This window comes from Ursus arctos, chromosome X, assembly GCF_023065955.2.
Source record: "Ursus arctos isolate Adak ecotype North America chromosome X, UrsArc2.0, whole genome shotgun sequence".
NCBI classification, from domain to species: Eukaryota; Metazoa; Chordata; class Mammalia; order Carnivora; family Ursidae; genus Ursus; species Ursus arctos.
The window spans coordinates 85,411,047-85,439,022 of record NC_079873.1 but is presented as its reverse complement, the minus strand read 5'-3'; the positions used below and the strand labels follow the sequence as shown (position 1 = coordinate 85,439,022).

The 27,976-nt window shown below is 47.3% G+C and overlaps 1 protein-coding gene, 1 long non-coding RNA gene and 1 pseudogene across 2 annotated transcripts; 2 read left to right on the top strand and 1 right to left on the bottom strand.

The window, feature by feature from the left end:
• Nucleotides 1-1,268: 1,268 nt before the first annotated feature.
• Nucleotides 1,269-1,682, top strand: KCNE5 (potassium voltage-gated channel subfamily E regulatory subunit 5). Its single transcript, XM_026478768.2, has one exon. The coding sequence runs from the start codon at nt 1,269-1,271 to the stop codon at nt 1,680-1,682; it is 414 nt and encodes a 137-aa protein (XP_026334553.1).
• Nucleotides 1,683-2,084: 402 nt separating this feature from the next.
• Nucleotides 2,085-8,485, bottom strand: LOC113241177 (40S ribosomal protein S6-like; annotated as a pseudogene).
• A 4,635-nt stretch (nt 8,486-13,120) lies between these two features.
• Nucleotides 13,121-18,108, top strand: LOC123002249 (uncharacterized). The gene is made up of 3 exons (XR_006411966.3): nt 13,121-13,686; nt 14,378-14,438; nt 15,704-18,108. It is a non-coding gene; the product is annotated as an uncharacterized LOC123002249 (long non-coding RNA).
• The last annotated feature ends 9,868 nt before the right edge of the window (nt 18,109-27,976 follow it).

Below are 27,976 nucleotides of genomic sequence, written 5' to 3'. Positions count from 1 at the left end.
GGCATATCCTTTTTTTCATTCCTTCTATTCTCACTCTGCAACCAGACCTGATCAGCACGACCTCCAGTTTTTTTCTACTCACTGTCTACAAATTAATCCTCTGAGCGCGTTTCCTTTGTGAGGCCCAGGCTGTTTGTAGTTTAACATACTGCGGTCTGATCTTTGTCTCCGTGCCCTGTTTTCCCCTAAAAGAAGATACCCGCTGGGGAAAAAATGGCTGCCCCACAACAAGCCGGCAGGGCCTAGACCTGTTATTAAGCCCTGGAGGGGCTCCGGGCTGGGAGCCCGAGGCCTATGGGATGTGGAGGCGGCAGGTGCGCATATCCCCTAGAAGCCGCACTTTTCAGATCCTGAGACATCTAGAGACTGTCATCCAAGGGCCTTTTTCATGTCCTTGTTCCTTTTAATGGAAGAGCTTGGTTTCGTTTCTGGGGAGACTGCTTGCCTGCAGGAAACGGGGTCACATCATGGGTGGTATAGTCCCCTGCTAAGACGTGTAGGCCTCTCAAAATGTGATAGCAAGTCAGGGCAGGGGTACTTCCAAGGAGGCCGGTGTATTGTCAGCAGCCCTTCTGGGAGACCAGGGAGTTGTACTCCGCTTCAGCGGCCCAGTTTGTCCGGAGCATCTTCTGAATGAGATGCTCTCCCCGGCGGCGCAGGGGGAAGGAAATAGGGCTGGAGAGCTAGGCCACGGTTCTCGTCCACGGGAGCCGTTGCCATCGGACATGGATGAGCCGCCACGGCTGCCCCGTGACGCTCAGGCGGCGCTGACCGAACCACAGCACCCCGGTGCAGAGCTTGCCTTGGGGGGCCAGATGCTGTCTCTGGGCCAAAGCCGGGCCTGCAGGGCAGGTGGCCAGAACTTGGAAGGAATTCTCTTCCGCAGCCCAGGGTCCAGACTTGGCCCCAGCGAGCTGCCCTGCCAGCCTCCGCTGCCTGGGGCCTTGCGCATTCCGCGCCCCCGCCCCTCCACCCCTCCGCGGGCCTCGCCCCCTCCCTGGTCCCCTTTCCTCCCCCCACCAGCTGTCCCCTTTCCCCAGAGCGCCGAGACAGCCGGAGCCTGGGAAGAGGCGGCCTCGGGCCGGAGGGGGCGTGGTGGGGAAGGGGAGGAGGGCGGGGGTGAGGGGATAAGGAGGCCCGCGCGGCCCGCGCCCCCAGCCACTGCCCGCCCGGGAGCCGGGTGCCGCCGCCGCCTGTCACCCGCTTCCCCTCGCCCCGGGGGAAAGGTCAGCAGCGTCCTGGAGCCGCCGTGCCACTCCCCGACAGCCATGAACTGCAGCGAGAGCCAGCGGCTGCGCACCCTCCTCAGCCGCCTGCTGCTCGAGCTGCACCACCGGGGCAACGCCAGCGGCCTGGCCGCTGGTCCCGGCCCGAGCATGGGCATGGGGGTCGTGCCCGACCCGTTCGTGGGCCGCGAGGCGACCAGCGCCAAGGGCGACGACGCCTATCTCTACATCCTGCTCATCATGATCTTCTACGCCTGCCTGGCCGGAGGCCTCATCCTGGCCTACACCCGCTCCCGCAAGCTCGTCGAGGCCAAGGACGAGCCGGCCCAGGCCTGCGCGGCGCACGAGTGGGCCGCCGCCGACGCCGAGACTGCCGCCGGCTTGCCGGCCGAGGGCCGCCGCCAGCTCGCCCCGGGGGCGCCGCCCGCCCCGGCCCAGGGCGCCGAGGGGGTCTAGGCTCGCCGCCCCGCTTGCCCCTTGCGCGCGCCCTGCTCGGCTCCCGCGTCCCTGGGCGCGGCGCCCGCCTGCTCCTTTCCTGCGCTTCCAGGCGCCGCCCCACCTGAGGCCCAGACCAGGAGAGGCCCGCAGCCCTTGTCTGGCAGGCCCTGGAAAGAAGCGCCACCCTACCCAGCCCAGACCGGTTTCTCCCCCCTCTCCCTCCACTCCCTCCACTCCCTCCTCTCCCCGCACCCCATGCCTCCACCCCCACTCCGCACCCCCAACTGCACTAAACTGCCTCTGCTCTCTTGTCTTCAGACAGCCCTGACAGCACGCTCCAGCCCTCTGGGAACTGAATCCAACACGTCCAACGCTTGGCATTGAAGTGAAGCAATGAAGTCTAGCAGACCTCGGGGCCGTCTAACGGGCAGCTGCTCCGGGGGCTGCCAGGGACGGCTCACTGTGCAGAGCCAGCGGGCTTGCCATCACTGCCAGGCCGGCCGCAGCAGCTCCAGCTTCCTGTTGCCTTAGGGACCGAGACAAAGAAGATGAAGAGACCTTAGACATCTTCCTCCTCCCTCCCTCTTGCAGCAGGGAGCTAGCAGGACGCTAGGACCAGTCTGTGGGCTGGAATGGACTGAATGGGGACTGAAGGGGGAGGGAAGCTCCAAGGGCAGGGGAAGACCTATGACCCCAGCTGTATGGCTTTCTGGCATCCAGTTGTCATCCCAAAGGTAACTTGCCCGATTTTTAGCAGCTTTGCCGTCTTCTGGTGTGGGTGACTGTCGCTGGGTGTATCACCTCAGTACCTCCAAATGCCACCCCTCCGTGTGGATTCATTCAGTTGTTATGGCAGCTGTCTGCTTCATGTATGGAACACGAGGCTCAGACGTTGCCCTCCTCTGTAACCCGGGGAATGTCAGAGGCAGGTAATAAAGGTTGTTTAAGCAATAGCCTAAGACTCTTCTCTCAGAGCTGCCGGCCTTGAGACCCAGTACTATGTAGAAAAGGAATCATTTCTGCTTTTGGAAATGATGTTTAGATTTGAGGGGGGGGGGTTGTTGCGGTACTTATGTCTGTATATTCAGTTCCAACACAGTAGAGGTGATTGTGGGGGAAGAAAAGGTTGATACGGCAAAATGGCTTGTTTTTCCAAGGGTTTCAAAAGTTGGAACTGCTTTATTATATTACTTCTTTTTTTTCCCCTTTAATTCTGAAGCACCTTGAAATATCACGACGCTAAGTAAGGATTTCCCGCGGAAGCAGTTTTTCAGAATACATTTTAACAAACCTCTCTTACCCATTACTATTAGCTATTATCAAAATTAATTTTTAAAAGCCACCTTTGTCAGTCTCAAACATGTGGCTTACGAAAGAGAAAAGCCATCAAATGGCGTAAATCATAAGTCGGAGGGACGATGTTTCAACTGCACAATCTTAACCAATGATGGGTAAAGCTACAGGTGCAAGTGTTTTGATTTATTCTCCCTTGTCTCAAGAAGGTCATCAGAACTCGCCTGCCGTGGGCTTAAATACTTAGACCTGATGGTGGCTGTTTGGGCTTCATCAAACACACATAAAAATCTCCTCTTAGCATTAAGCCAACTTGCTTAAATACAGCTGGTTTCGGTGACAGCAAGGCAAACATATTATGGGGCACTTCAATGAGCTGATAATATGTAAACCTCATTCAAGGCGTTGGTTCTGACCTTGTAGCCCATCTGGTATTTTACTGGAACTGTTTATAAGTTAAATGAGCTTACTTTCATTCCCAGGATCCACTCCTTGGAAGATCGACTGGCCTTGCCCCATTGGCTGATCTCCAGTCTTAGTTTTAGCCTTAAGGCCGTGCAGGTGGGGGGGGGGGGGGTCAGGCATTGGGCAGCAGTCCAAGACAATGACAACAAGAGGGGGATGCTGTGAGAGCCACCTCGGGGCCAGGCAAGGAGGGCACAGATACCCAGCCATGCCAGGGGTATGTGGCGGGAACAGTCTCCAACCCTGTATGTCAAGTACAACAATGTCCCCCATTGATCTGGCATGAACGGGGACACAAGGTTGTTCTGATAATGAGCATAATCACTGGCTGGGTGTTGACAAATTGGTACCATTTTTTCATAGACGTTAAATAAAACATTGCCAAAATAATATAAATCTATAAAGGAAGCTGCTCCCAGCTAATGCCCATCATTAACATTAATGTGCCAGCTGTGGGAAAACCAATCCCACCACAAAACTACCTCTACTTTCAAAAACATTTTAACTTTTTTTAACGATGATTAGGGTCCCTATGAAGAACACGTATCGAGAGGAGTCACAGAACTTTCCCAGCGATTTGCTTTACTGTCCAGTCGCTTTTCCCAAATACATTCAGGGTTGCGACTGTGTCCCAGATAATGAAGTTTCCCAGAAGCCCGAACACTCGAATCTCTACCAGCCAGTGGGGGTGTCAACACCATTGAAGTGGTCATATTGTGGTCAGCAAGATAGAAGAAAGGAAAACCAGGGGCTTGGCAGTTTTGATAATGTATTCCTGAATAGTACAAGCTGACTGTCCTAACTGGGGAAACGTTCGCCTTCTCCTGAACGTGATTCTAATAAATTGGAGTGATTTCTTTCTTTTTTTTTTTTTTTTCTCCAACCCACCCGGCAGTCTATTTCTCCCTTCGGTGTAAGCAGATTCTGTTTTAGGTCAGGTCAGATCTTTGCTCTATAATCATCATGAAGAAAGAGACCCATGCTTCCTTAATTGTAACTTGAAGCTTTCAACAGAGCACAACTAGGAGATGTTTTGAGTTCCAACGTCGGGAAGCGCTCATCGCCAGCGCAAAAATACACGCAAACTTTCCACCCATTACAGACATAATTCTGTGTTGTCGATTCACGTTTCTAGAGGGCTATCAATGGGGTCTTTCACTTGTTTGTAGTTACCACCTTCTCCTTTTCAATTTGCCATCTCTTTTTGAAACCAAAGATCTGCACACGATTTGTATCAACAAAGAGAAAAGGGACTGGGCTGCTTTCCAGAGGATCTTGCCTGCCGGCTAAAGCAAACGCGCTGCGGTGCGGTGAAGAGCAAGGACCAGAAGTGGGGAGAGCCGGGGTCCAGCCCTGGCTTTGCCAATTAGCTGGCTTTGTTTCTCAGAACGAGCTGCCTACCCTCCCCAGGGGCCTGTCTCCACAGCTGTGGGGATTTGAGGATCAAGTAAGATCATGCATGGGGAAAAAGCTAGAAATACAGCAGCCGTAAGAGGCCTAAGGTGTTAAGTTTATATTTCTCTTTTTCCTTCCTTGGGGGAGTGCCTTTGAACAGTTGTGTGGTGGAAGGTGGGCAGGGGGAGAGAAAATTCTTATTGCTCAGAGTAGAGGACTGTGGAGACTTGGCCACTAGCTCCCAGATTTCTGAGCCCATCTCCCCCATTCTCCAAATCTTGGATGACTAAGAGTCTGTGTGTAACCTTCTCACCATCCTACTCATCCCCTCTACCCCCTCTAGGCCAACAGTGACCTGTTTAAAAAAATATACGACAATAATACTGTATTTTCAGGGTTCCGCCAGGACTGGAGTCTATAGACTTTGAAGACACAAGCCAAGGATTGAGAGAGGGCAGAAGAGAAGAGAATGAAGGGAAGGAATCACAGGCTTCATGAGGGAGGTAGGAGGAAAAGCCATCTAGAATGTTCTGTGAAGGTAAGGGAGCGTGACTGAGGACCACCAAGGGTGAACGGACCACGTGGGTCAATAGCCAACCCCAGGTGAATTTGAATCACCTATCAAAATGGCTTCCGTTTCTCAGCCCCTGTTGTCACTTAACACAACCTACAGCCGGTCCAGGAAGACAAATCATGTGATTAAAGCAACTCTTCCTTCTGTACTGGATCTCAGAGCGTAGGACATGTGGAGTACCGAGCTCTCAGAGAAGGCAGCTTCTGTCTTTTGGCAATCTGTCCCTGGCCTTTGTCTTTGGCCCCTTTCTCTTGGTCAGAAGCTTAGCATATCCTGCTGCCTCTCCCTTATTTTTCTTAGTACACTGTTTCTTCACAGTAAGAGACCCATGTTTGTGTTGCAGGACACATGGGGATACCAAGACACTGAATTTTGCACCTTTGGTCCTAGGCGACCCCACCGGTCCCTCATCAGTTGTGTTCTGAGGGAGGGCAGGGTCTTGGGAAAAGCTGTGGCCTGGGCCACTTCCTCTGAAGAGAACACAGTCAGCACAGACAGATGATACCTCAGATACATTTTTTTTTAAATTGCAGTAAAACATACAGAAGGTAAAGTTTCCCTCAGCCATCTTCCAAAGTGTACAGTTCAGTAGCGTTAAGGACATTCGTGTTCTTGGGCAACGGTGCTTTTTTAAGTCAGAGAAAAAGGCAAGCACCTAAATGACTTTACAGAGAAGGGGCAGGGCCCACTCCTTGCTTCCCGTGACACGCCCTGCAGGAGTGTTCACGGCTTATAATAGATCACTCAAAACAATGTAAAGGTGAAACCCAAGGAAAGAATCTCTGGTTGTGGATTTCGGTGAAATCTGGACAGAGTGATCTCTTGAAAGGTTTGTATGTGTTGGGGCCGGTGCTTGGGGGGGGGAGGGGCATACTGTAACTTCCCACAGCTTCTCAAATCACATCCTCCTCTAAGGGCCAGCTGCTCTTAGAACCCTGTGGAGGGCTCAGGTGGTCGCAAATGACTGGCTTGCAGTATGAATTCGCTGAATTCCCACATACCTGACCCACAGGATGTCCAGTCCTGAAAACACATCAGGTCCCTGAAGAAACAGGGGGCCTCCCCTTGGCTCTTTGACGATCTCAGGATGACCTAGCAGGGATCACAGCTCCAGCAGGCCTGGAAGAAAAAGAATGGAGATAAGGGGGCACGTTAATTTCATTCCTCTTCTCGTGGGGTCCCTCTTCTGGAGGCACAGTGGTCAGGACCAGCCCTTGGCTGAATTATGGGATCGGTATTGATCTCACGTGTTCCCTTTCTGTTCCAAGCTTCACCATCACTCCCCGGCCCAGTCTTCCAGAACTGTTCCTTCCCTGCTGCCAGGGGCTAATGGTCTTACTCATTTATGTCTCATCTGCAGTTCATCCCCGTGATGACCCAAGGAATCATCTTTTTTGATGTCTGGTCTTACTGATTTCTTACTCTTAGAAACTTCTCCATTTTGACTGGACTCGGGCACTGAGACAGAAGCTCTCAGAGAGGACAGCCTCCATCTCTTGGCAATCCGTTTGTGGCGTTTTTCTTTGGCTTCTTTCATTCTCTTGGTCAAAAGCTTAGTAGAGTCTGTGGCCTCTTCCTTATTTTGCTTGGCATACTGTTTCTTCAGAGTAAACTGATGTTTGTGTTATAGGCCATGTGGAGGACCAAGGTGCCGAGTCTTGGGCACTTTGGTCCTAGGTTGCTTATCTTCTTTGTTCAGGAGCTTTCTCACAACAAACTGGCAGACATCATCTTCTTTATATTGAAGAGCTTGTGGAGTCTGTGAGATTTGGGGGGCCCCTGGCCACGAGGTACAGTAGTATCAGTGAGTCCAGGAATATCCATCTCCTCCTCCTTTTATTTTTATAATAACCAAGTTAAGAGTCCCGAGATTGGCACCCCCAATGCAACCGTGCACGGATCTGTGCCTTCTTCCTCCAGTCCTCCTTGGTCTGTAGCAGGAATGCCCCTCACCCAGTAGCAGGTTGACAGGACACGGCCAGGGGTTAAGACCTCCTGCTTCACGGGGAAGCCCTGTTTGTCATTGCCACCGCTGATTAGGACCCTATAACCCTGCCATTCTCCACCCAGACTGTCAGCAGCAACTTCCGCGGCCATGCGCTTCGCATCAAAGGTACGAAGTGTGCGTTCATCATCCACCGAGTGAGTTTCCGGCAGCCCGCCAGGGGCTGGGAAAGGGGTGTTAAGCTTCACCGTGAAGACAGCCGACCGCCTCCGAGTTGCCACGACAAAAGGGAGCACTATGTCTTTAATGGTAGCTTTCAGACACCTGTGAGGGTGGGAGGTGTGAAGGGGGGCTTGTCCTAGACAACCCAACCTGAGATGGGTGAGGCTGCTCTGGCGGTACCAACCTCTGTGGTAAGCTCAAGAACAGCAATCTGGCTTTTTTAAAAAAAATTTGTCCCCACTACTTCTGGGGGCTATTCAGAAGATTCAACCCTCAACCATCTAGGAGGGCAGCTGCATTCCCATGTGAGTCTCCTGGGGTGGATGGTGGGGTGGGGGTGGGGATGGGAGTAACTGGGACAGGCAGAAGGGGCAAGAAGCCCTTGGCCTGCTCCCCAGTTAGACTCTGTCCATTGGAAGGCTAACTTAGCAAACAGGACGCTGGAGAGGAATGGTTGAGGAGAGTGAGGGAAGAAATACTAGGATGGAGTCCCAGAGGACCTGGAAGGATGGAATTCCTATCATGTCCCAAGTAACTGGCACCATCCCTCAGAGGTTCAGGCATTCCCTCTAGCAAGTCCAAGGACGGGTCAGTTCAAGAGCCCCACCTCTTCACCGTCTCCATCATCCACTAAAGCAGAATAACGTAGAGCATGTGGCGTGGGCTCTAGAGCCAGGCTGCTTGGGTAATGTGAGAGCCGTTGCTTAACCTTCTCTGGGCCTCCTTTCCCCATCTGTAAAATGGATGTAAGAAATAGCACCTACCTCCCAGGGTTGTGGTGAAGACTGAGTAACTTAACATAGTGCCTGGTTCATGGTCAAGGTTCAGTAATGGTAGCTTCCAGTCTTGCCCCAATCCACTGCAGCTGGGTTGTCACCTATGCTGCAGCAATGAGATGGCTTGGTCATGGTCACGAATGACCAGCATGTTGCCAATCTAATGCTCGATTCTCAGTCCTCATGTCTATCCCTGCTCAGCCGCATTTAACGCTCCTTTCTCGAAACTTCCTCTGACTTCCACAACACCTCAATCTCCTGGTTTGTCTCCTTCTTCACCAGTCCTTTCTCTTCTTAGTCTCCTTTGCTGGGTCCTCCTGCCGTTGAATTGCCCAGGGATCCATCTTGGGACCTCTTCTCTCCTCCATCTATTCTCTCTCCCTTGGTGATGTTGACTAGTCCCAACATGCAAAATATTTTCTTCATACATAAGTACCATCTTAACAATGATGACCCCAAATTTAAATATATTTTAAATACCAGAAACCCCTAGTCTGAGCTCCAGCCTGGCATACTGCCTACTTAGCATCTCTAGCTGAGTATCAAAACCTGTCTGAAAGTTAACATGTCCAAAGCAGAGCTTTTGAGTCTTTCCCCCTCAAATTTGCTCTTCTACTTGAGAAGGAAAAACAGCTCTTGCCATCAGGGAACCAGTCTGACAATTACATCTAGGCCTCATTGTTGGTTAGAAGCTGGCCTGGTGTTCACAAGTTGGTCATGTTATTCTCGTGTTGTACATAACCCATCTCACAGAACACCAACATCGGGTTAATGACAAGACATGTCTGTGTGGTCACAATGAAGCGAGACAAAACAAGACCTCTGCGTAATGTTATCTAAGTACAGACAAAAAACACGGTCATTGTGAAACTTGAAGAAAATACCAAACATCCTCCTTTCCCAGCTAACTGCTACTTCTCTCCCCCCGCCTTATAGCTTTAGTCTTCCTTCACTCTAGAGAAGAGTTATTAAGACACCGTTCCTGGTGGTCTTTGGCAGGAGGGCATTACCATATTAGTCTTCCCCACTTTTTTTTTTTTTTTTTGTAAATGGTACTACCATTATTTATCCAGCTGCTTAGGTCAAAACAGGAGTCATACTGATTCTGCATTTCCCCTCACCCTTCCACACTCAATTTAGGAGCCAAGTCTTTTCAACTGTACTTCCAAAAGGAATTTTACATATAACCACTTCTCACGATCTCCACTTCTACCACCCTAGTCTACACCCCCATCATTTCTTCCCTGGATTAATATAACACTTTTTAACTGGTCTTCTTGCCTTTACCCTTGACCCCTTGCAGTTAGCTCTTCACACAACAGCCAGAGCAGTGTTAAAGTATAAAGCAGATCGAGTCTCATCTCTACTTAAGGCCCTCCATTGGATTACCCACACAATCAGAATACAATCCCAACTCCTCCCCATGGTCTACAAGACTTCTCTAAAGCCCATCTCCTGCATACCCTTCCCACTTGCTCACTAAACTCAAGTCACGCTAATCTTTTTGCTGTTCCTTGAACACATCAAGTTCACTCCTGCCTCAGAGCCTTTGCATGTGCTGTTTCTCTGCCTGGAGTAGTCTTCCTCCATATCTTCTCATGGCTGTTTTCCTTCTCATCATTCGAGTCTCAGCTCAAATGCCACTTCCCCAGAGGCCTGCCTTGACCATCCTATCTATAGTTGCTCCTTTCTCCTGGCCCCCACCCTATTCTCTATCCCATTACTTTGTTTATTTTAATTTCACAGTATGAAGCACTGTCTAAAAATACCATGTTTGTTTACTTACTGGTTTATTATCAGGCTCTCCCATTTAGGCTGTAAGTTCCATGAAGGCAGGGAGTTTCTTCGGGCCAATTAAAAAATTTTAAATGTATTTTTATAATTTTGGAGGAGTACAATGAATGTTAAAAAGTGCACACATTAAAAATATACAATGTGAGGGGCACCTGGGTGGCTCAGTCCGTTAAGCATCTGACTCTTGATTTTGGCTCAGGTCATGATCTTGGGGTTGTGAGACCAAGCCCTGCATCACACTTTGTGCTGGGCGTGGAGCCTGCTTGGGATTCTCTCTCTCCCTCTGACCCCACTCCCCTGCTTATGCACATGCTCTCTCTCTCTCTCCCCACTTCCAAAAAATGTTTAAAATATGTAATGTGATTGATTTTGACATATGTATACACCTGTGAAATCATCACCAAAATCAAGTTAATGAGCAGGACATATCCATCACCACCAAAAATTTTCCCTTGATCCTTTGTGCCTTTTTCCTACTGGTCGAGACAACCAGTGATCTGCTTTTCGTCACTATTGATTAATTCGCATTTTCTAGAATTGTATATAAATGTAATCATGAAGTATGCACTTCCTTTACTCAGCATACTGATTTTGACACTCACTTACATTGTTTCATTCTTCTTATTACTCAGTAATTGTAGGATGTACCAAAGTTGGTTTATCTATTCACCTGCTGAAGGATATCGGGTTGTTTCCAGTTTTCTGCAATGATGAACTAAGATTCTATGAACATTTGTGGGCAAGTCTTTGTGTGGATATAGGTTGAATGCAGGGATTTTGTGGGTCTGGTTCTTTACAGCATCTCCCACGCCTGGCATTTGCATAATATTTATATAGTATGTGGTAGTTCTTTTGAATGAATAAGTGAGCCTTCCTTTTTAGCCCAGGTCTGGGGGCATTTCCACTATGCCTGTGCCCACCCTAGAATCCTTCACCACCCTAACTTTTGTCCTATTCCTGCCTTTCCAATCTGCAGCCCTGGGTGACCCCTTGAAGGTGACTGTTTCCACGGTTGGCTTGTTGGACAAACCCTACTCATTGGGTTCACTGCCAATGCATGCTCTCTACCCTAAGCTGGCCCCTCTGGCTGTTCGACAATCCGTTCATTCCTTGCTTGCTGACTCCCTATCACATTCCCGACAGCAGCTGCTCCAAACTTCCTGCCCTCTCCTCAAGCCCCCAGCCCCATCCCTCCCCCTCATTCTCAGGAGATGACCTCACCTCCTTCATTACTGAAAAGAGTGAAGCCAAATGACAGAAGCTCCTTCAGCTTCCATCCGACCCATCTGCACACAGCCATCTCAAACTCTTCCGACGCTCAGGAAGACGTGCTCCTTCACCTTGCCAAGGTTAAGCTCTCTGCTGGTGTGCTTGATCCGAGCCCCAACTATAATGATCTTAATAATAACCACAACAGCCAAAGAAAATGTATTTAGCTCTCGATATGGACCACACCCTGGGCTAAGCCTAGGAAAACACTTCTAATATTTATTGAAAAACCATGTCTTTAACATGTATCATTTCTTTTTTTCCCCCTAAGCTTAAAGATCCATTAATTTTTTTTTTTTACCAAAGTATTGCAAACACTAAGAACTTGGCACATGTTACCTAATCCAATCTTTACAGCCAGATTGAAGCATAGTACCATTTAAAAAAAACAACAACAACAACAACAGAGAAGGAGACTGGTGATCAGACAAGTAACTTCCTTTGGGTCATATAGCTAGTAAGTGGGGGAGCTAGGACTTGAACTAAGTTTTAAATCCAGTGCTCTCTCTTTCCTTCTTTCCTCCCCTTCTCCCACTTGCTCTCCCTCTTGCTTTCTTTTTCCTTGAAGTTCAGACGGTTCTCTTAATCCTACTCCTTAGTTCATGGCCTATGAGCACCCTTGACCACAATATAAAGCAACTACAGGAAAAAGTGAAATAAAGAGGAAGAGAGGCACACTAGGGAAAGACATGAAGGGTCTTGCCAAACTAAGGAGTTTGAACTTCATCCTGTGGGCAGAGAAACCTCAAGTTTAAGTAAGCACTCCATGGGGTGCTTGTTAGTAGGGCACGTCCCCAGGCTGCACCCTCAGACCTACCGGATCAGTACCTTTGGGGGCAGGCAAAAGTGGAAACATCAAAGATCACTTAGGAGGCCCTGGTGGTATTCCAGTGGCCTGGACTATGGTGGTAAGCTATGGAAGTGGAGAGACACAGATTTTTTCTTATTGTGGTAAAATACACATAAAATAAAATCTACCGTTTCAACTGTTTTAAAGTGTGCCATTCAGGCGCACCCGGGTGGCTCAGTCGGTTAAGCATCCGACTCTCCATTTCGGCTCAGGGCATGATCTCAGGGTCGTGGGATCAAGCCCTGCACTGGGCTCCAAGCTGAGCTTGGAACCTGCTTGGGATTCTCTCACTCCCTCTCTCTCTGCCCCTCCCCCTAACGGGCGCTTGTTCTCTAAATTAATTAATTAATTAAAAAAGTGTGCGGTTCAGTGGCATTTACTCTATTCACATGGTGTTCAACCACTATCCATTTCAGAACATTTACAAGGCCCAGATTAGAGAATCTGAAAAGATAGAACTGGTGGGGCTGTGTAGCCAATGGAATATCCATGGTGAGTGAAAGGGAGGGTTTGGATGACGTACTAATTGAGGTAGTGGCCATCTCCAGCAGAGATGAGTAAATAAAAAGTGGGATCTTTCGTGGGTAGAAATGAAGGAGACATGAAGGCAATTATGGACATGGTGAGTTTCTTAGTGACCTTCAGGGCAGAAATATGATACAATCCGTTGGAGTGGATCTGGAGTGCGGGTGGAAGTTAGGGCCTGGGGGGGCCCAGACTATGTAACAGCAAACATTTGCGTGAGGCTCACTGCTTGTCAGACACTGGACTAGTGCGCTATGTACATGATCCCCGGGAGTCCTCATGTTACAGATGAGCAAACAGAGGTACAGTGTAACTCGCCAAAGTCACTAGCATGTGACAGAGGGGAGACGGGAACTCAGGCAGACTAACTTCAGGGTCAGTGCCCTGCTGCCTCTCCTAGAGGCCATTTCATCTGCAGAGGGATAGTACTTGAATCCAAGAGGGTAAGGGGCAAGGCCGAGGACAGAGTCTTAAGGAAAATCTACATCTATGGGGGGAGGAGGGAAGGGCATAAGAGGAGTCCACTGAATAAGACAGAGAAGAAGAGAGCAGGAGAGTACCAGGGAAACGGGGAAATTGCAGAGGCCAAAGGAGAGGAGAGTTTCAGGAAGGAGGGTGTGTCTGATCCCGCAGATGTGTTATAATTGAAGGGTTGAGAAGAGGCCACTGGATTTGCTGGTGATTGTCACTGGTCACCTTCCAGATGGCTGGTGAGCGGGGAATAGGGAAAGGGTTAAGGGGTGATTCGGTGGTAGGAACAGAAGGCAGCTAGTGTGGGCTCTCCTTGAGAGTCTTGGAAATGAATTGAAGGGGAAAGATAATTGATAAAGTTTTGGAAGGAGTCAGCGCAGCCTCTTGGATCATGCACGCAGACCAGACTCCTGTCCTGGCACTTACATGCTGAGTGACCTTGGGTAAGTGACTTAGCTTCCGGGAGCCTCAGTTTGCTCATGGGAATAATAGGGCCTACCTGTTATAACTGGGTTAGGAAGTGAGAAGATGCATGTACAATGTATATTGATTAGCTGTGGTTATTATTTGCTTGATAAATGCCAATAACTCTAGTTCAGCGATCTTGAGTATCTAGGAAATTATTGAAGCCAACCTCTTCAGGGTCTTTGAGATCAGTGATGATCAGACTGGAGTTGCCAACTGCTGTCAGTAGGGAGGCCTTTTTGGGGGTTACCTTAGACTGGAGTCATGTTGTGGGGGTTAAACTCAAATCCCAACAGCTTAAGCTAGATGGCTCTTTAACCCATTACCTCCCATACAGTGCAATGGGAATAGCTTGTGTGAACTCTGTGAGTGACTAGGTAGAAAGCCTGAACTTTGAAGGGGGAATGACTTACCACAGACTATTCTCTGGCCTGGTTTTTCTAAGCGCCTAAGGGAGCAAATAAAGCTGAAATTATCTTGGCATTAGGCGTTTAGGGAGATTTGCCCACTTGCAAGATGGGAAATTCTCTCTTTCTCTCTTTCTCTCTCTTCCTCCTCTCTTTCAAGCTTCCATAAACTCCACACAAATATTATGTCTTCTTAAAAATGAGACTATGATGGAATGCATGCAATACCAAAATCCTAAATGTCACTGATTTTTTCTTTCAGGATTCTGAATGTGTTTAAGGATCTTGCAAGAACCCAGAGGTCAGAAGCATCTGTTGTTCAGGTTGGTATCTCTAAGAGCTGTAAAAAAAAATTCTGAAACCTGCATTGACTTAATGTCAATCCTTGAAAGTTGCTTTCATGTAAAAAACTTTCTCTCCTGCCATCTTCCTCTCCTCAAACTTTGGTGCACAGTGACCCAAAGACAGACTTGTGCTTATTGGAGATCAGGATCAACAGGAGTCTATCAGAGACACACTTTCCCCAGGGAAGATTCTGCCAGCACTCAGGGCATACAGTGGCATTCATGAAGCCCAGCTTCTCGTGAGTAGCTTTAGTGCCCACCCGACAGAGCCACTGAGAGCAAGTGCTGTCTGAGCAACGTGTAGGCTTCTAGGAGTTTCTATCAAAAAAAGCAACCGACATGTAAAGGGATGTTACACTTCTCTGCCTTTTCCCTCTCTACCCCACCCTCATTTTAAAAAAAAATATCCCTTGTCTTTGTTCTTCTGCTCTGTTCCCTTGAGTCTTTGGAGTGACCACCCATGGTTACAACCTCTCCTGCTCTTTCATCAAGGTCAGTGTCAGAGCTGATTGCCAGTTCGAAAGGCTCTCTCCCATGGCTGAAGTTGCTGCCTGTGCACATCCGGTGACACTGACTAGAGCTTTCCAAAGTGGGAGACGGTTTCAGCAGAGAAATGGAATCCAAGCAAAATGCCTGGAAGGGGAGATGGTGGGGGGGGGGGCAAGTGGTTTCTGTAGCGGATTCAGGGAAGCCTGCCACTGAGCCCTGTCAGCTGATCAGAAGGGAGCCCCAGGCTTTGGTGAAACAAGCCTGCTCTTATCCATCTATAGAAAAGCAGCATTTCTCCTCCAAACCCAGACCCAATCCAAATACACTGACAGAGCCTACTTCTCATCGTAGTCACTCCTTCAGGGAGCAGAAAGGCCCCTCCACTGGCTGCTGGAGCCCTGTCTTCCATATGCACTGGTCATCCTTTGGGAGAGAAGAAAGATGTTTCAGAGAGGTAGAGCCCCAGTCTCTGAACGGAAAGTGAGTTCTGTCTTTGGCAGCTCTCTGAGCGACTGGGCATGGTCCTGTGACCCAAAGGCCTCCCGGCCCCTTCACCCTGTGACTCTGGGTCACATTGAGAGTTATGCTTAAGGTTTGTACATGTCCCCATCCCTCAGCAGCTCCAGGTAGGAATTTGGCCCTGTCCAAGAGACCCCTACTTATTTCTGAGAATCCCCCAAAGTGATACCTTCCATGCACCTGTAAACCACTCTGCCAGCTCTACTCACTGCTCTGCTCTCTTCTTTCTCCTCCAGATCCCATTGTCCACATGTGCTGCTGCTGCTGAGGGTGGCCATCAGGACCATGCTGGTGTCCTAGGGACCTGTGTTCCTCTGAGAGCTGCTGGGGAGTGCAGCTACGGGCCGAGGCTGGACAAACCATCCTTTCTCTTATTCTCTTCCATGCTGGGTTAGGGGGGCCCAGAGCGAGGCCCGCTTATGCCTCGAGTCTCATGAAGTCACCGGCGGATGGATCCATCAGCCCTTGAACCTCAGTGCTCACCAAGCAACTTACAGCGTCTATGGCTTTCTGTCCACTTTTCTCACCAGAGGGGCTTCAACCCGTCCCAGTGGGTTAGAAGTGGACCAGGAGCCAGGCCAGTCTCCCAAGTCGGTCTCCTCTCTGTTCGGCTAAAACCCCATTTGTGCCCCCCCACCAAACAGCCTTGTCTCCCCTACTGCAGGCGATCTTTTTTTTCCTCTTACCTTCCAGACAGGTTATTAGCAGCTCGCCACGGCATAGATGGCATCTGACACTTCCACTCTCAGGTGGAGTCTTCGCTTTTATAGCTGCTTAATTAGAAGAAGCAACTTGGAGGAGGACCTGGCATCTGAGACAGGTGTTGGTGTTTGTTTCTATTTCTTAAGAAGGGAGAGGCTTGAGCATGTTTCAGTGGCGAGAGTCCATAAACAGGGAGCAGGTGAAGAAGCGGGAAAGTGAAGGTGATAATAGCTGGAGCCAGGTCCGGGGGTGAACGGCAAAGGTTGGGACCCCCTCCCCTTACCTTCAGGACAGGAGGAGAGAGCGAGTGCTAGATGGGGACCCACCTAGTTAGGGGAATTGGGGGGGAGTGGGGCAGGAAGTTGAGCAGTCCCACCTGATAATTTCTGTTCTATCTGTGAAATGAGAGAGCTGGAAGGTGAGGGATGGTGACCAGAGGTTTGATAAAAGCGAAGAATGTTTGAAATTGTTGTTGTGGGGAGGTTTGAACGAACTAATTAGGAAGACAAAAGGATCATGGGGCAGCAGTAAGGCCCAGTCGAGATGGGTGGTCATGAGTGTAGAGTATGGAACCGTCTGCCTAGCTGTGTATTTCTCCAGCAAGGCTTGGCAGCAGGCATGGAGAAAGAAGCTCTCCCTATTCTATTCCTGCTCTTCCTTGGTAACGGAAAGGGCACTGGGCCAGGACTGAGGAGACCTGGCCATACACAGAGCAGGAAAATGGCAAAACCCAAGAATATGAGAAACACCTCCACCATAAACACTTTGAAACACACCTTGTGGCAAAGTTACAAATAAGAGAAAACATTTGCAAGACGTATTACAAAGAGCGCTCTTGAATCAGAAAGAAAGTAGAAAAAACGGGCAGAAAAAATGAGTAAGCAATGAACGCAACTACAAAAAGCCACGAACACAGAAAAGATGCTCAGCCTCGCTAATATGGAAATTCAAATTGAGACAAACAATAATTGCGTATTTTTTCACCTCTCAGATTTATGAAAATTAAAACAAATCAGTAATGATGAGTGTCAGTCAAGGTGTGGGGGTGCACACATTCTCATACACTGTTGGTAGGAGTGCAAACCGGTGCAATATTTTTAACCCAGGAATTCCATTTCTAGCAATGATGCCACAGGTATACTCACACAGGTACGTAGATAAATGTGTAACGATAGCCACCACATCGAAGTTTGTAATAAAAAACAAGCCACCGGATGAAAACCCTTGTGCACAACTCAAATTTCCTTCAAAAGAAAATTATTATATAAACGTATGACGTCAGGGTGGCTGGGTGGCTCAGTCAGTTAAGTGTCTGACTCTTAATTTCGGCTCAGGTCATGATCTGGGGGTCCTAGGATGAGCCCCACGTTGGGCCCCGTGCTGGGTGTGGAGTCTGTTAGGGATTCTCTCTCTCCCTCTGCCCCTCCCCCCACCTCCCTGCTCTCTCAGGCACATGCGAGCGCTCTCTCTAAAAAAAAATAAAAATAAAAAGGACTTTATATTACCTTCTACTTCAAAGAAAGTTGCTGACATCTGTACTCTTCCCCAAACACTTCAGCATGCATATTATGTATTGGATTTCAATATTTCTTTACAGTTTTTTTTCTTTTTGTGATAAAATGTATATGCAATGAATTGCACAATCTTAAGTGCACGATTCAACAGGTTGTGACAAATGGATACACCTGTGTAACCCGAGTGTCTATCAAGACACTGAACGTTAGGGGCGCCTGGGTGGCTCAGTCCTTAAGCATCTGCCTTCGGCTCAGGCCGTGATCCTGGAGTCCTGGGATCCAGCCCTGCATCGGGCTCCCTGCCCCCTGCCCTGCTGGGAGCCTGCTTCTTCCTCTCCTGCTCCCCCTGCTTGTGTTCCCTCTCTCGCTGGCTGTCTCTCTCTCTCTGTCAAATAAATAAATAAATAAAATCTTTAAAAAAAAAAGACACCGAACGTTAGCATCCCCCCTGAAAGTTCCCATATGCCCATTCCAGTCAATCACCATCCCACCCCCTATTGTCACTTTGAAAGTATAGAAATAAACTTTGACTTTTAGAATATTTTAAAATTTCCAGAAAATTTGTAAAGATAGTACAGGGTTCTTGTGTACCTCCCCACCTAGTTTCCCCTGCTGTTAACTTCTTACATCGCGATGGTATATTAGTCCCAACTAATGAACCCACATTAACACGTTATTATTAACTGAGGTCCACGTTTTATGCAGATTTCACTAGTTTTTCCACTAGCTTTTCTGATCCAAGATGCCATCCAGGATACCACATTATACTTAGTTATCATATCTCTTTTGGCTCCTCTGGGCTGTGACAGTTTCTCAGGCTGTCCCGTTTTGACAGTTTTGAGGAGTACGCATCAGGTATTTGACAGTTTTGAGGAGTACGCATCAGGTATTTCATACAATGTCCTTCAATTTAGGCGTGACTGATGGGTTTCGCATGGTTAGACTGTGGTCCCGTAACTTTTCCATATTTATAATAATCGTGCTTAACTTTCGTAGTCGTACTTAAGATACGTATTGCAAGGCACAGTGGTGGGTGCTGGTGAGGAGGAGTGAGGTGGCTGATGATAAGTTTTTAAAAAGAAGCACTTTGAGCAACTTGGAGGGGAAAAAAATGAGAATGTGGAGGGTTATGGTTGCGCTGAGTGGTCCAGACTAACCGTGGGCAGGCATGACTGCGCCATGGCCCTAACCTGCCGGAGGAGTGGGGGAGGATATGTGGGGGGAGAGATTCCCCAAAGGGGACTGCGATCTTTCCATGACAAATGTCTCCTAAATCAAGAAGCTTTCCTAATCTTGGAGGATTGACTATTCAGCACCCCATCAAGTGAGAATTCCCCACCACCTTCTGGGCAGAGAGTAACTTCAAGCTGGCCAGTGAAACCAGTTCTGGGAATGCCCAGGCATGAGCACAGCCTCAGCGCTGGGTCTATTTTCGGAACATTTGGACATAATCTGCAGCATCGTATTTATACTCTGGCAAAACAAGCAAAGGTTCAAAGAAATAATCCTTGGCTTCCTCCTTACACCCAACATTTTCGTCTCCAGAAGAGCATGTTCTGAACAGATAGCGCGGGCTGGCTGGTTAACCATTGTAGCACTTGGCCATCTGTGGGGGTTGACCTGGATTTGAAAGAGCAACTGCCCATTATGCGGGGTTAATGGGGGCAGAGAGGGATCAAGTCAGTGAAATGTGAGAGAATCAATATGTGGAATGCTTGACGATAGCACATTCACACATTTCACAGAGGAAGGAGGCTAGGGTTACACCCAGCAACTGCAGATGCTTGATGAAAAAAACCAAACCAAAACAACAACCTTAAACATTTGCTCTTTGCTGGCTGCCTCGAGAGCACCCCGAAAAGCCTCCCAAGCAGGGCTTGGTGTCCTTTCTCGGTTCTCTCTGGGTGTCCATCTGTGACTTAAGACTCCCCCTTCTAAAATCCTTCCCCTCCCCTCCCTTCTGCCAAGTGACTTGGAAGACAGGAGGCTTGGGGGGGGGGCGGGTGTGCGAGTGCTTCCCTCTCTAAGTGAAGGTGTGCCCCATGGGAATGTGTGTGGGGGGCCCACAGCGGGCTGGTGGAAAATGAGCAAACAGCTGGAGACACTCCAAGGCAAGATAGAGTTTTAGTTCCGGCACTAGTGGGGGGCAGGAAGGAGAGATGGGGAGGGGTTGGAGATGGTGGAAGGAGGTGGATTCTAGGAGCCTCTGCGGCTATTAAGGCTCAGCACCTGGTCTAAGGCTCTGCACACAACTGACACATTAATTAATGTTCTAATAATAACTAAGATGTATTGAGAACTTAAATTTTCCCAGGCCAGATACACTTCATATACAAGATCATCTTAAGTCTCTCTTTTTTCTCTTTCTTTCTCTGCTTCTTCAATACCCTGTGCGAGGGGTAATAATCTTGTCGCCATTTTACAAGTAAGACACCGAACCCCAGAGACGTCAACTAGCTTGCCCAAGGTCACAATTAGCAAGTGGCAGGGTGGGGATCCAAATGCGGGGCCTGACTGCTCAACTTCTTCCCCAGGATGAAAGGCCTCGAGGTGGATGGGCAGGGTGGGCTGGATAAGGGGGCTCAGTTCCTAGTTGATGTCTCCAGTTGCAGCTTTTCCTTCCCAGAGCTGGGCCTCCACATCTCCCCGGGAGGAGTACTCCCGACTCTTGTCTCCTGGCCTGTCCATCCACAGGGTGTGGAGAGAGGAGCCTTTCACCCATTTCCCTTCAAAAGCACAGACACAGACAACAAGAGGCTGGCTGCCAGGGGAGAGGGCGGTGGGGGGGATGGGTGAAGTAGGCGAAGGGGATTAACAGGTACAAACTTCCGGTTATAAAACAAGCCACCGGGGTTTACTGTTAAGCATAGAGAATATAGTGAAGATACGTTGTAATAACTTCGTATAGTGACAATGGTAACTAGACCTATCTTGGCGATCTTTTGGAAATATATAAAAATATCAGATTGCGACGCTGTGCTCCTGAAACTAACATAAAAGTGTATGTCAATTATAATTCAATTTTTAAACGGGCGGGGCGCAGCGGGCGGCGGAATGGGAAGCGCTGGCTTGTCGGGTCCGCTCCTGTCCTGTTCTCTGTGATCAGCTACGCTTCCTCACCTCCTCCTCCAGATTCTCACCCTCTTGTGACAAGAGGTACTTGCTGCAACTGAGCTTAATGGCTCAGGGGGTGGGGGGCCTTTGCCTAGGCAGAACCGGGATGTGGTGCAGCCCGAGCTTCCCCTGGGGTGTCTCGGGGCAAGCCGGCTCCTGCACCGGCCGGCCCCACCGGCCTGCCTCTTTTGCTTTGCTTTCCGCAGCAGCTGCTCCCATCTGCATGTATTCAGAGGCGTGCTCTCCTCGCCTTAGGTACGGCTTCCGAAAATTTCTACGCGAGCTCCTGTTTCTTCCCACGTTAGTGGAGCCCTGCCGCTCGAGGCGGCTGCAGGCAGCTGGCCGCCGGCGCGGGGATTAGCAGCTCCCGGGCGGCGCTGAGCTCCAGCGCCCGGCTCTCCGCGCCCCGCATCCTCAGCCTCCTCTCCCACGCGGTGCCTGACTCTCTCTCCCTCCCCATTTCCTTTCCTTTCCTTTCCTTTCCTTTCCTTTCCTTTCCTTTCCTTTCCTTTCCTTTCCTTTCCTTTCCTCTCCTCTCCTCTCCTCTCCTCTCCTCTCCTCTCCTCTCCTCTCCCCTCCCCTCCCCTCCTCTCCCCTCCCCTCCCCTCCCCTCCCCTCCCCTCCCCTCCCCTCCTCTCCTCTCCTCTCCTCCCCATTGCCTCGCCTCGCCTCGCCTTTCGCCTAGCCTCGCCTCGCCTCTCTCCCTTCCTCTCTCCTCTCCCCTCCCCTCTCCTCTCCTCTCCTCTCCTCTCCTCTCCTCTCCTCTCCTCTCCTCTCCATTCCTTTCCTTTCCCCTTTCCTTTCCTTTCCTTTCCTTTCCTTTCCTTTCCTTTCCTTTCTGCTTTCCTTTCCTTTCTTTTTCCCACCCCTTCTTTCTTTCTGGCTGCCTTCTGTCTTGCTTTCTCTTCCTTTCTTGCCTTCCTCAATTGCTTTTTGCTCTGTGCTTTTTTTTAAATCACATGCTTCTTATCAATCAATTCAGAGATCTATTTGGAAAAAAGCTTCCCCTTCCTCTGTAATTTTTGTAGTACAACCAGTGTTAATAGTTTGTTGTCCTTTCACACTTTTCTCCATGAGTATACTAACATACGTTCTCTCTCCCCCCCCCTCTCTCACACACACACACATTTAATCTAAGCTTTGATGCAGGGTTTCTTCAGATTTGAAGACCTCACCTAAACTGCAGATTGCTCTCGGTTATTTGCAAACTTCTAGCTTGCTACGTATCCCTTTCATAAATATATCAGGATAGCCCCGGTATCACAATCTTGTGACAGAAGTGAAGCATTTTGGTTTGAGGGACAAGGGCACATATTTGCCATAGAACTATTCCATCGTAGCTTGTTACTCAAACACATTTCATGAACTGCACTGAGTAGAATTCAGAGGAAGATCTGGGATTAGTGTCTGTGAGTGTGGACGGATCCTCCCTGAGCTCTACTCAATACAGGTATATACGCACAAGGGTATATGGCCCCTTCCCCCACATACTTTAGAATAAAAATACTACCATACTATGCACAATAATCTGTTTCTTTAAAAAAAAAACCCCACAACGATACATCATGAACAGCTGTCCTGGCCAACAGATACAGAGCTATAACTTAGGCTGTTTTCCAGCACTCCAGTATTCCAGCGTATGGCTGTCCCTTAATGTGCTCAACTCTTACCCTTCTGAGGGACCTTCAGATTGTTTTCCCCTACTGGTTTCGCCACTGCCAACTGTTGTGAACATCCCCCGGGCAGAGGCCTCTGCTCACTGGTAAAAACAACATCCTAGGATACGTTTCTAGAAGAGATCTCGCCAGATCAAAGGTTTGTACTTACAGTTTTGGTAGTTACTACCAGACGACCTTCCAAAATGGTTGTAGCAACTCAGTCTTCTACTTAGAGGTAGGTGTAAGAGGGGTGCTGTTCCCCCAGATTCTTGCCAGGACCGGATATTATCACTATATGTTACATGGTGCCGGTCTGAAGGGAAAAAAAAGGTCCTGTCCCATCACTTCTCATATTTTATATATCCTTGACAACCTATGAGGTAGGAAACATCTCGGCTGCTTATTATCTCTATTTTCACTCTTCTGTGATTTGCCTCATTGCGACCTTTGCCATAATCTTTGGGTTGTTATCTTTTTCATAGGAAGTTTTAGGGATTCTCTCCAGCACGGTGCTACTCACCTGTTTTACTTAACTGTAACTATTTTCTCTCAGTGGGATCTTTACAGAGTGAGTCTTTTGCTCCAGAGAAAGTTTTAAATTGCGTTGTCATTTGTGTCAGTCTTACTAAGTTTCAAATGAGTAGTCAGCTTATGGCTTCTGAGTTTCCTATCTTGCTGACGAAGTCCTCTCCCACTCTGGTCCTAGAAATAATTCGTTTTCTTTGTTTTCGAAGGTTTTTCCGTGTGAAAATTTGGATCTTTAATCCACCTGGAATTTATGGTATATGTGGCAACAAGGTAACGGTCTAACAATTTGCTCCCAGTTATCTAGCCAAAGGACATTCTTTCTCAGGGAAAACAACGTCTGCTTTATCTTATACGGAGTTCTAGCCTTGCAGGCCTGAGGCAACTCCCGGACAGCCCCACGCAGGGGGGAGTTCCACACAAGGACCACAACAGACACAGCAGTTCTCGTTTATCTTCACTCTTTAGTTTCCGCACTGGGAGAGACGGGAGGTGGTTCTCGAGCACGCCTGATGCGCTTGGCTTAGCATGATTTCTCATAGCATGCATCGGATTTCGCTCAACACTCTATCAGATGGAGGTGGTTTGTTTCTAAGTTTCTTTTTCAAAGGTTTTATTATTATCCATGCCGACGGGGGTTGCATCAAATACTTCTTTGTTCCCGTTTGATACAATTAGATAACATTCACCTCCTTTAATTTGTGGATGTAATGAATTATATTGATAGATGGCTTACTTTCACCGTATTTGCGTCCCTCGAATATACCCTGCTTCATCAGAGTGAATTATGTTTCTGCTACTGCGCTGGAAGTTACTTGCTGATATTTAATGAAAACATTTTGCATCTATATTCATAAGTAAAAGCGGTCTATAGTTTTTTCTTCATCGTATTCTTTAATCGCACTTGTAAAAACTTCTGTGTCGAATGTATTAGGGTTGCTTTATATAAGTCTAGGACAGTTTGAGCGACACAAATTCTTCTGTTTTTTGGTTTTTTTTTTTAAGGATAAATAGAACTCAGCAATTTCCTATTTTTTTTTAAATGTGGTTACTGGTCTGTTCATGTTTCCTACCACGTCTTGTGTTCATTATGATATTCTGTGTCTTGCTAGAAATTTGTTCATTTTCTTTACATTTTCAACGTTGTTGACAATGTTGCTTATAATTTTGTCTTATAGTTACTTCAGTGTTTTACTCAAGGGGTTATAGCTCAGTTTTCATTCCTAATAGTATACATCTTAATCTTTCTTAAAACAATAGGCTGCTGAAGGAGCGGTTTATTTTATACATCTGTTGATTTTGATCTTATTTATCCATCCTCCTTTGTGTGTCTGTGTTTGCGAGGGGTGCGGAAGGGGGAGCTGTGTGGTGGCGGTGCTTTCTATTTCTTTAATTTTAGCTTCTATCTTTATTAATTCTCTCTACTTTAAGGTCATGTTTTTTCTCTATTTTTTTTTTTTTTTTTTTTTTTTTTTTTTTTTTTTTTTAGAGAGAGCACAGGAGCAGGGGTCGGGGAGGAGCAGAGGGAGAGGGAGAGAGAGAATCTTCAAGCACAGTCCTGGCTGAGTGTGGAGCCCGATGCGGGGCTCCGTCCCACAACCCATGAGATCATGACCTGAGCCAAAACCAAGGGTCAGACCCCCAACCGACTGAACCACCCAGGCGCCCCTTCACTCTTTCTTTAACAATGAAACTATTTGAGGCTATACATTTTCCTTAAAGTTTCTCTAGCTACATCTTATAGATTTTCTTTGATGAAATAAAAAATTCTCTGCAAATGTGCCTTTTATCATTATAAGAACTTATCCTTGTTCTGTTTAATTCTCTTGGCCTTGAATTTCACTTTATTTAATTTTAATATTGTTTTACTGATTGCATTTTTCTGAGACAGTCTTTCTGTAGCTTTATTGTCAATCTTTATTTTTTTTCTGGAGTATTCATTAGTATTACCATACAGTTGTTGTTGTTTTTTTAAACCCAAACTGAGAGATTCCTTTTTATTTATTTCTTTATTTGGAGGAAGGCATAATTTAACCCTTCCTCACTTACTTTGATAACAAATGTATTTGATCTTGTTACTTCCCTCGTGTTTTGTTCATCATACTTGTTTCTCTTTTTCTGATTTCCTTACTTTTGCTAGATGCATCAAGTCGTAAAACATTTTTTTATTTGCCCTTGTCTTCTCCCCAAGGAATTTAGAAGTTTTATAAATATAGCTCTATTTTTGCTAGTGGTTACATTCCTATTTTTAACAATCATATTTAAGCTCTGTTTCTCTTAGATATGTCAACATTAAATATGAGCATGTTTCTTCATTCTGCCACACATTTTACAAAGATCAATGACTATTGCAAGGTGAATTGATTAGAAAGGATTCAACAAAGGTGGGGAGAACAATTACACAGTAATTACTCTAGTTCAGATAAGTTTTCCCTTTGAATATATCTAGCTACCTATCATCTATCTTTTGTTTGTACCCTTAACACACACTATACAGTCAACTGTCACTTATTTTCATTCTTTTAGATTTAGCTGTAAATACTATAACCACTGTTTCTTGGGCCCTAAATCTTTATGTATCTTGAAATCCTTGTTTGGATTTCATTTTAATTTGATTAGAATTGTTTCTTCCATAATTTTTTGAGTCTGTGAGAGCCTGAAAATGTTTTTTGTCCAAGCAGACCAATGATATCTTGGATGAATAGAAAATTCTTGAATGAGGGGTGCCTGGGTGGTGCAGCATGTTAAGCGTTGGACTCTTGGTTTTGGCTCAGGTCCTGATCTCAGGGTCGTGAGATGGAGCCCCCGTCAGGGTCTGCGCTCAGTGCAGAGTCTGCTTGAGTTTCCGTCTCCCTCTGCACCCCTGCCATTGGCTCTCTCTCTCTAATAAATAAATCTTTAAAAAAACAAAAAATTTTTAAAAGATTTTATTTATTTATTTGACAGAGAGAGACAGCCAGCGAGAGAGGGAACACAAGCAGGGGGAGTGGGAGAGGAAGAAGCAGGCTCATAGCGGAAGAGCCTGATGTGGGGCTCGATCCCAGACCTCTGGGATCATGCCCTGAGCCGAAGGCAGACGCTTAACGACTGAGCCACCCAGGCGCCCCTAAAAAAACAAAATTTTTGAATGATAGTTCTGTTAGTTGTGTATAGATATTACTCCATCATTTTCCTCCTCTCACTGAGGAAGATGGGAACTCTGATTCCAGTCTGCTTCTTTCCTTAGTAAATGCAAAATCAAATGAAAAAAACCCTCTTTTTGTCGGAAGGTTTGTATGATATATTCCTTTATCTGTGGAATTTGTAAATGCAGGGAAGTTTTCTTCAATCATTTCTTTAATTGTCACGTTTACACCTGTTCATTTTTTTCTCCTTCCTGAACTCTTATTTTATTTGTACGTCAGGTTGTCAGGCTAGATCTATCTCTTTTATCTTTTCACTCATAATTTCAATTTCCCTGTGCTTTTGCTCCAATGTTGTGGGCTATTTCTCTAGTTCATCCTCTGGAAAACTAATTTTGTTTTCAGCAGTGACCATGTCTCTACTGAAGTTTTGAATTTGGCAATCATTTTCATTTGAGCTCTAGTAACTCTATGTCTTCTAATTAAATCTAATATATGTGAATTGTATTTATCATTAAATTTATAATACAGTCCAACAAAGTTATGAAGACTGAAAAAACGGAGTGATATTTAGAGAGAGGAACAGGATTGAAAAAGGTAGTGATTATTAAACACAGATTGTAGGTACAAAAGAGCATACGGAGGGAGAATTCAATGTGAGCACGATAAAAGAAATTCTACGAGATAACCAGGAAGCCAAGAAGGAGGTGGAATTGATATCTGTTTCAGCCTTGAACCTTTAAACCAATATCATCACCCTTATGCTTCTGCCATCCTGTAAAGTGAGCCATGAATGTCCAACATTGTTCCTGGCAGATATTCCACTGCTCTCCCTGCTCCAAGCTATTTTTTCATTTTTTTCTGTCCTGCAATTACTTCCAATATGTAACAATTCAATTAAAAAATTGTTTTATTTATAACCCTACTCTCGTCCTTGGAACTGAATGTTTGCATCTTTTCTCACTAGTCCTTGATCTTTTTTTCCCTTGCAAGATTTGGGCTTGGACTGGACCTACTACTCTCCTTCACTTCCTGATTTGGGCAGCCTGGAAAAGCATACCTGCCTTTGTGGCCCTTGGAAGCCAACCCTCAAGCTCTGATCTGCTAGCTAGTATCCGAGCCAGTCTACCCTATGAGTGTGGGGAATTCAGTCTGTACACGAAGGATCTCTAAAGACAGATAGGAGGGGCGCCTGGGTGGCTCAGTTGGTTAAGCGGCTGCCTTCGGCTCAGGTCATGATCCCAGTGTCCTGGGATGGAGCCCTGCGTCGTCGCGTCGTCGGGATCCCTGCTCAGCGGGGAGCCTGCTTCTCCCTTGCCCTCTGCCTCTCTTTTCTGCTCCCTCTCGTGTTCTCTCTCTCTCTCTCAAAGAACAAATAAAATCGTTTAGAAAATAAAGACAGATAGGATATGAGAGAAGCAGAAAGAGCAAAGGGCTCACCATGAGGATGAGAGAAATGTGTGTATGCGTATGGGGTGCTATCAGTGAGTAGCCGGCTTTATTGGACTGGCAGGTTTAATGTACAGGCAATGTCCAGAAAGTTCCTCTGATGGAGAAAGAGTGGGAAGTAGAGGATGAGCTGTATAGCTGGAAGGATTCTTTAGGACTGATGCTGGTGCAACAAACTTCTTTCCCTAGGCTGAAGGAGTGTGATGTTGAAGCCAGAGCACTATGCAGAGCCAAAGGTCAAGTAGGGAGCTATGTCCAGGAAGGCAGAGAGGAGATTTGGACAAATTCATCAAAGCAAGGGGCTAAAAAATGATATTGAGAGCAAGGGTCAGGGATTGGAGATCCAGGGAGATAAGAAGCAGCCGATTAAGAGAAATCAGGAACAGTCTAGGGAGATGGCTTGTCATACTCATAGCTAACATTTA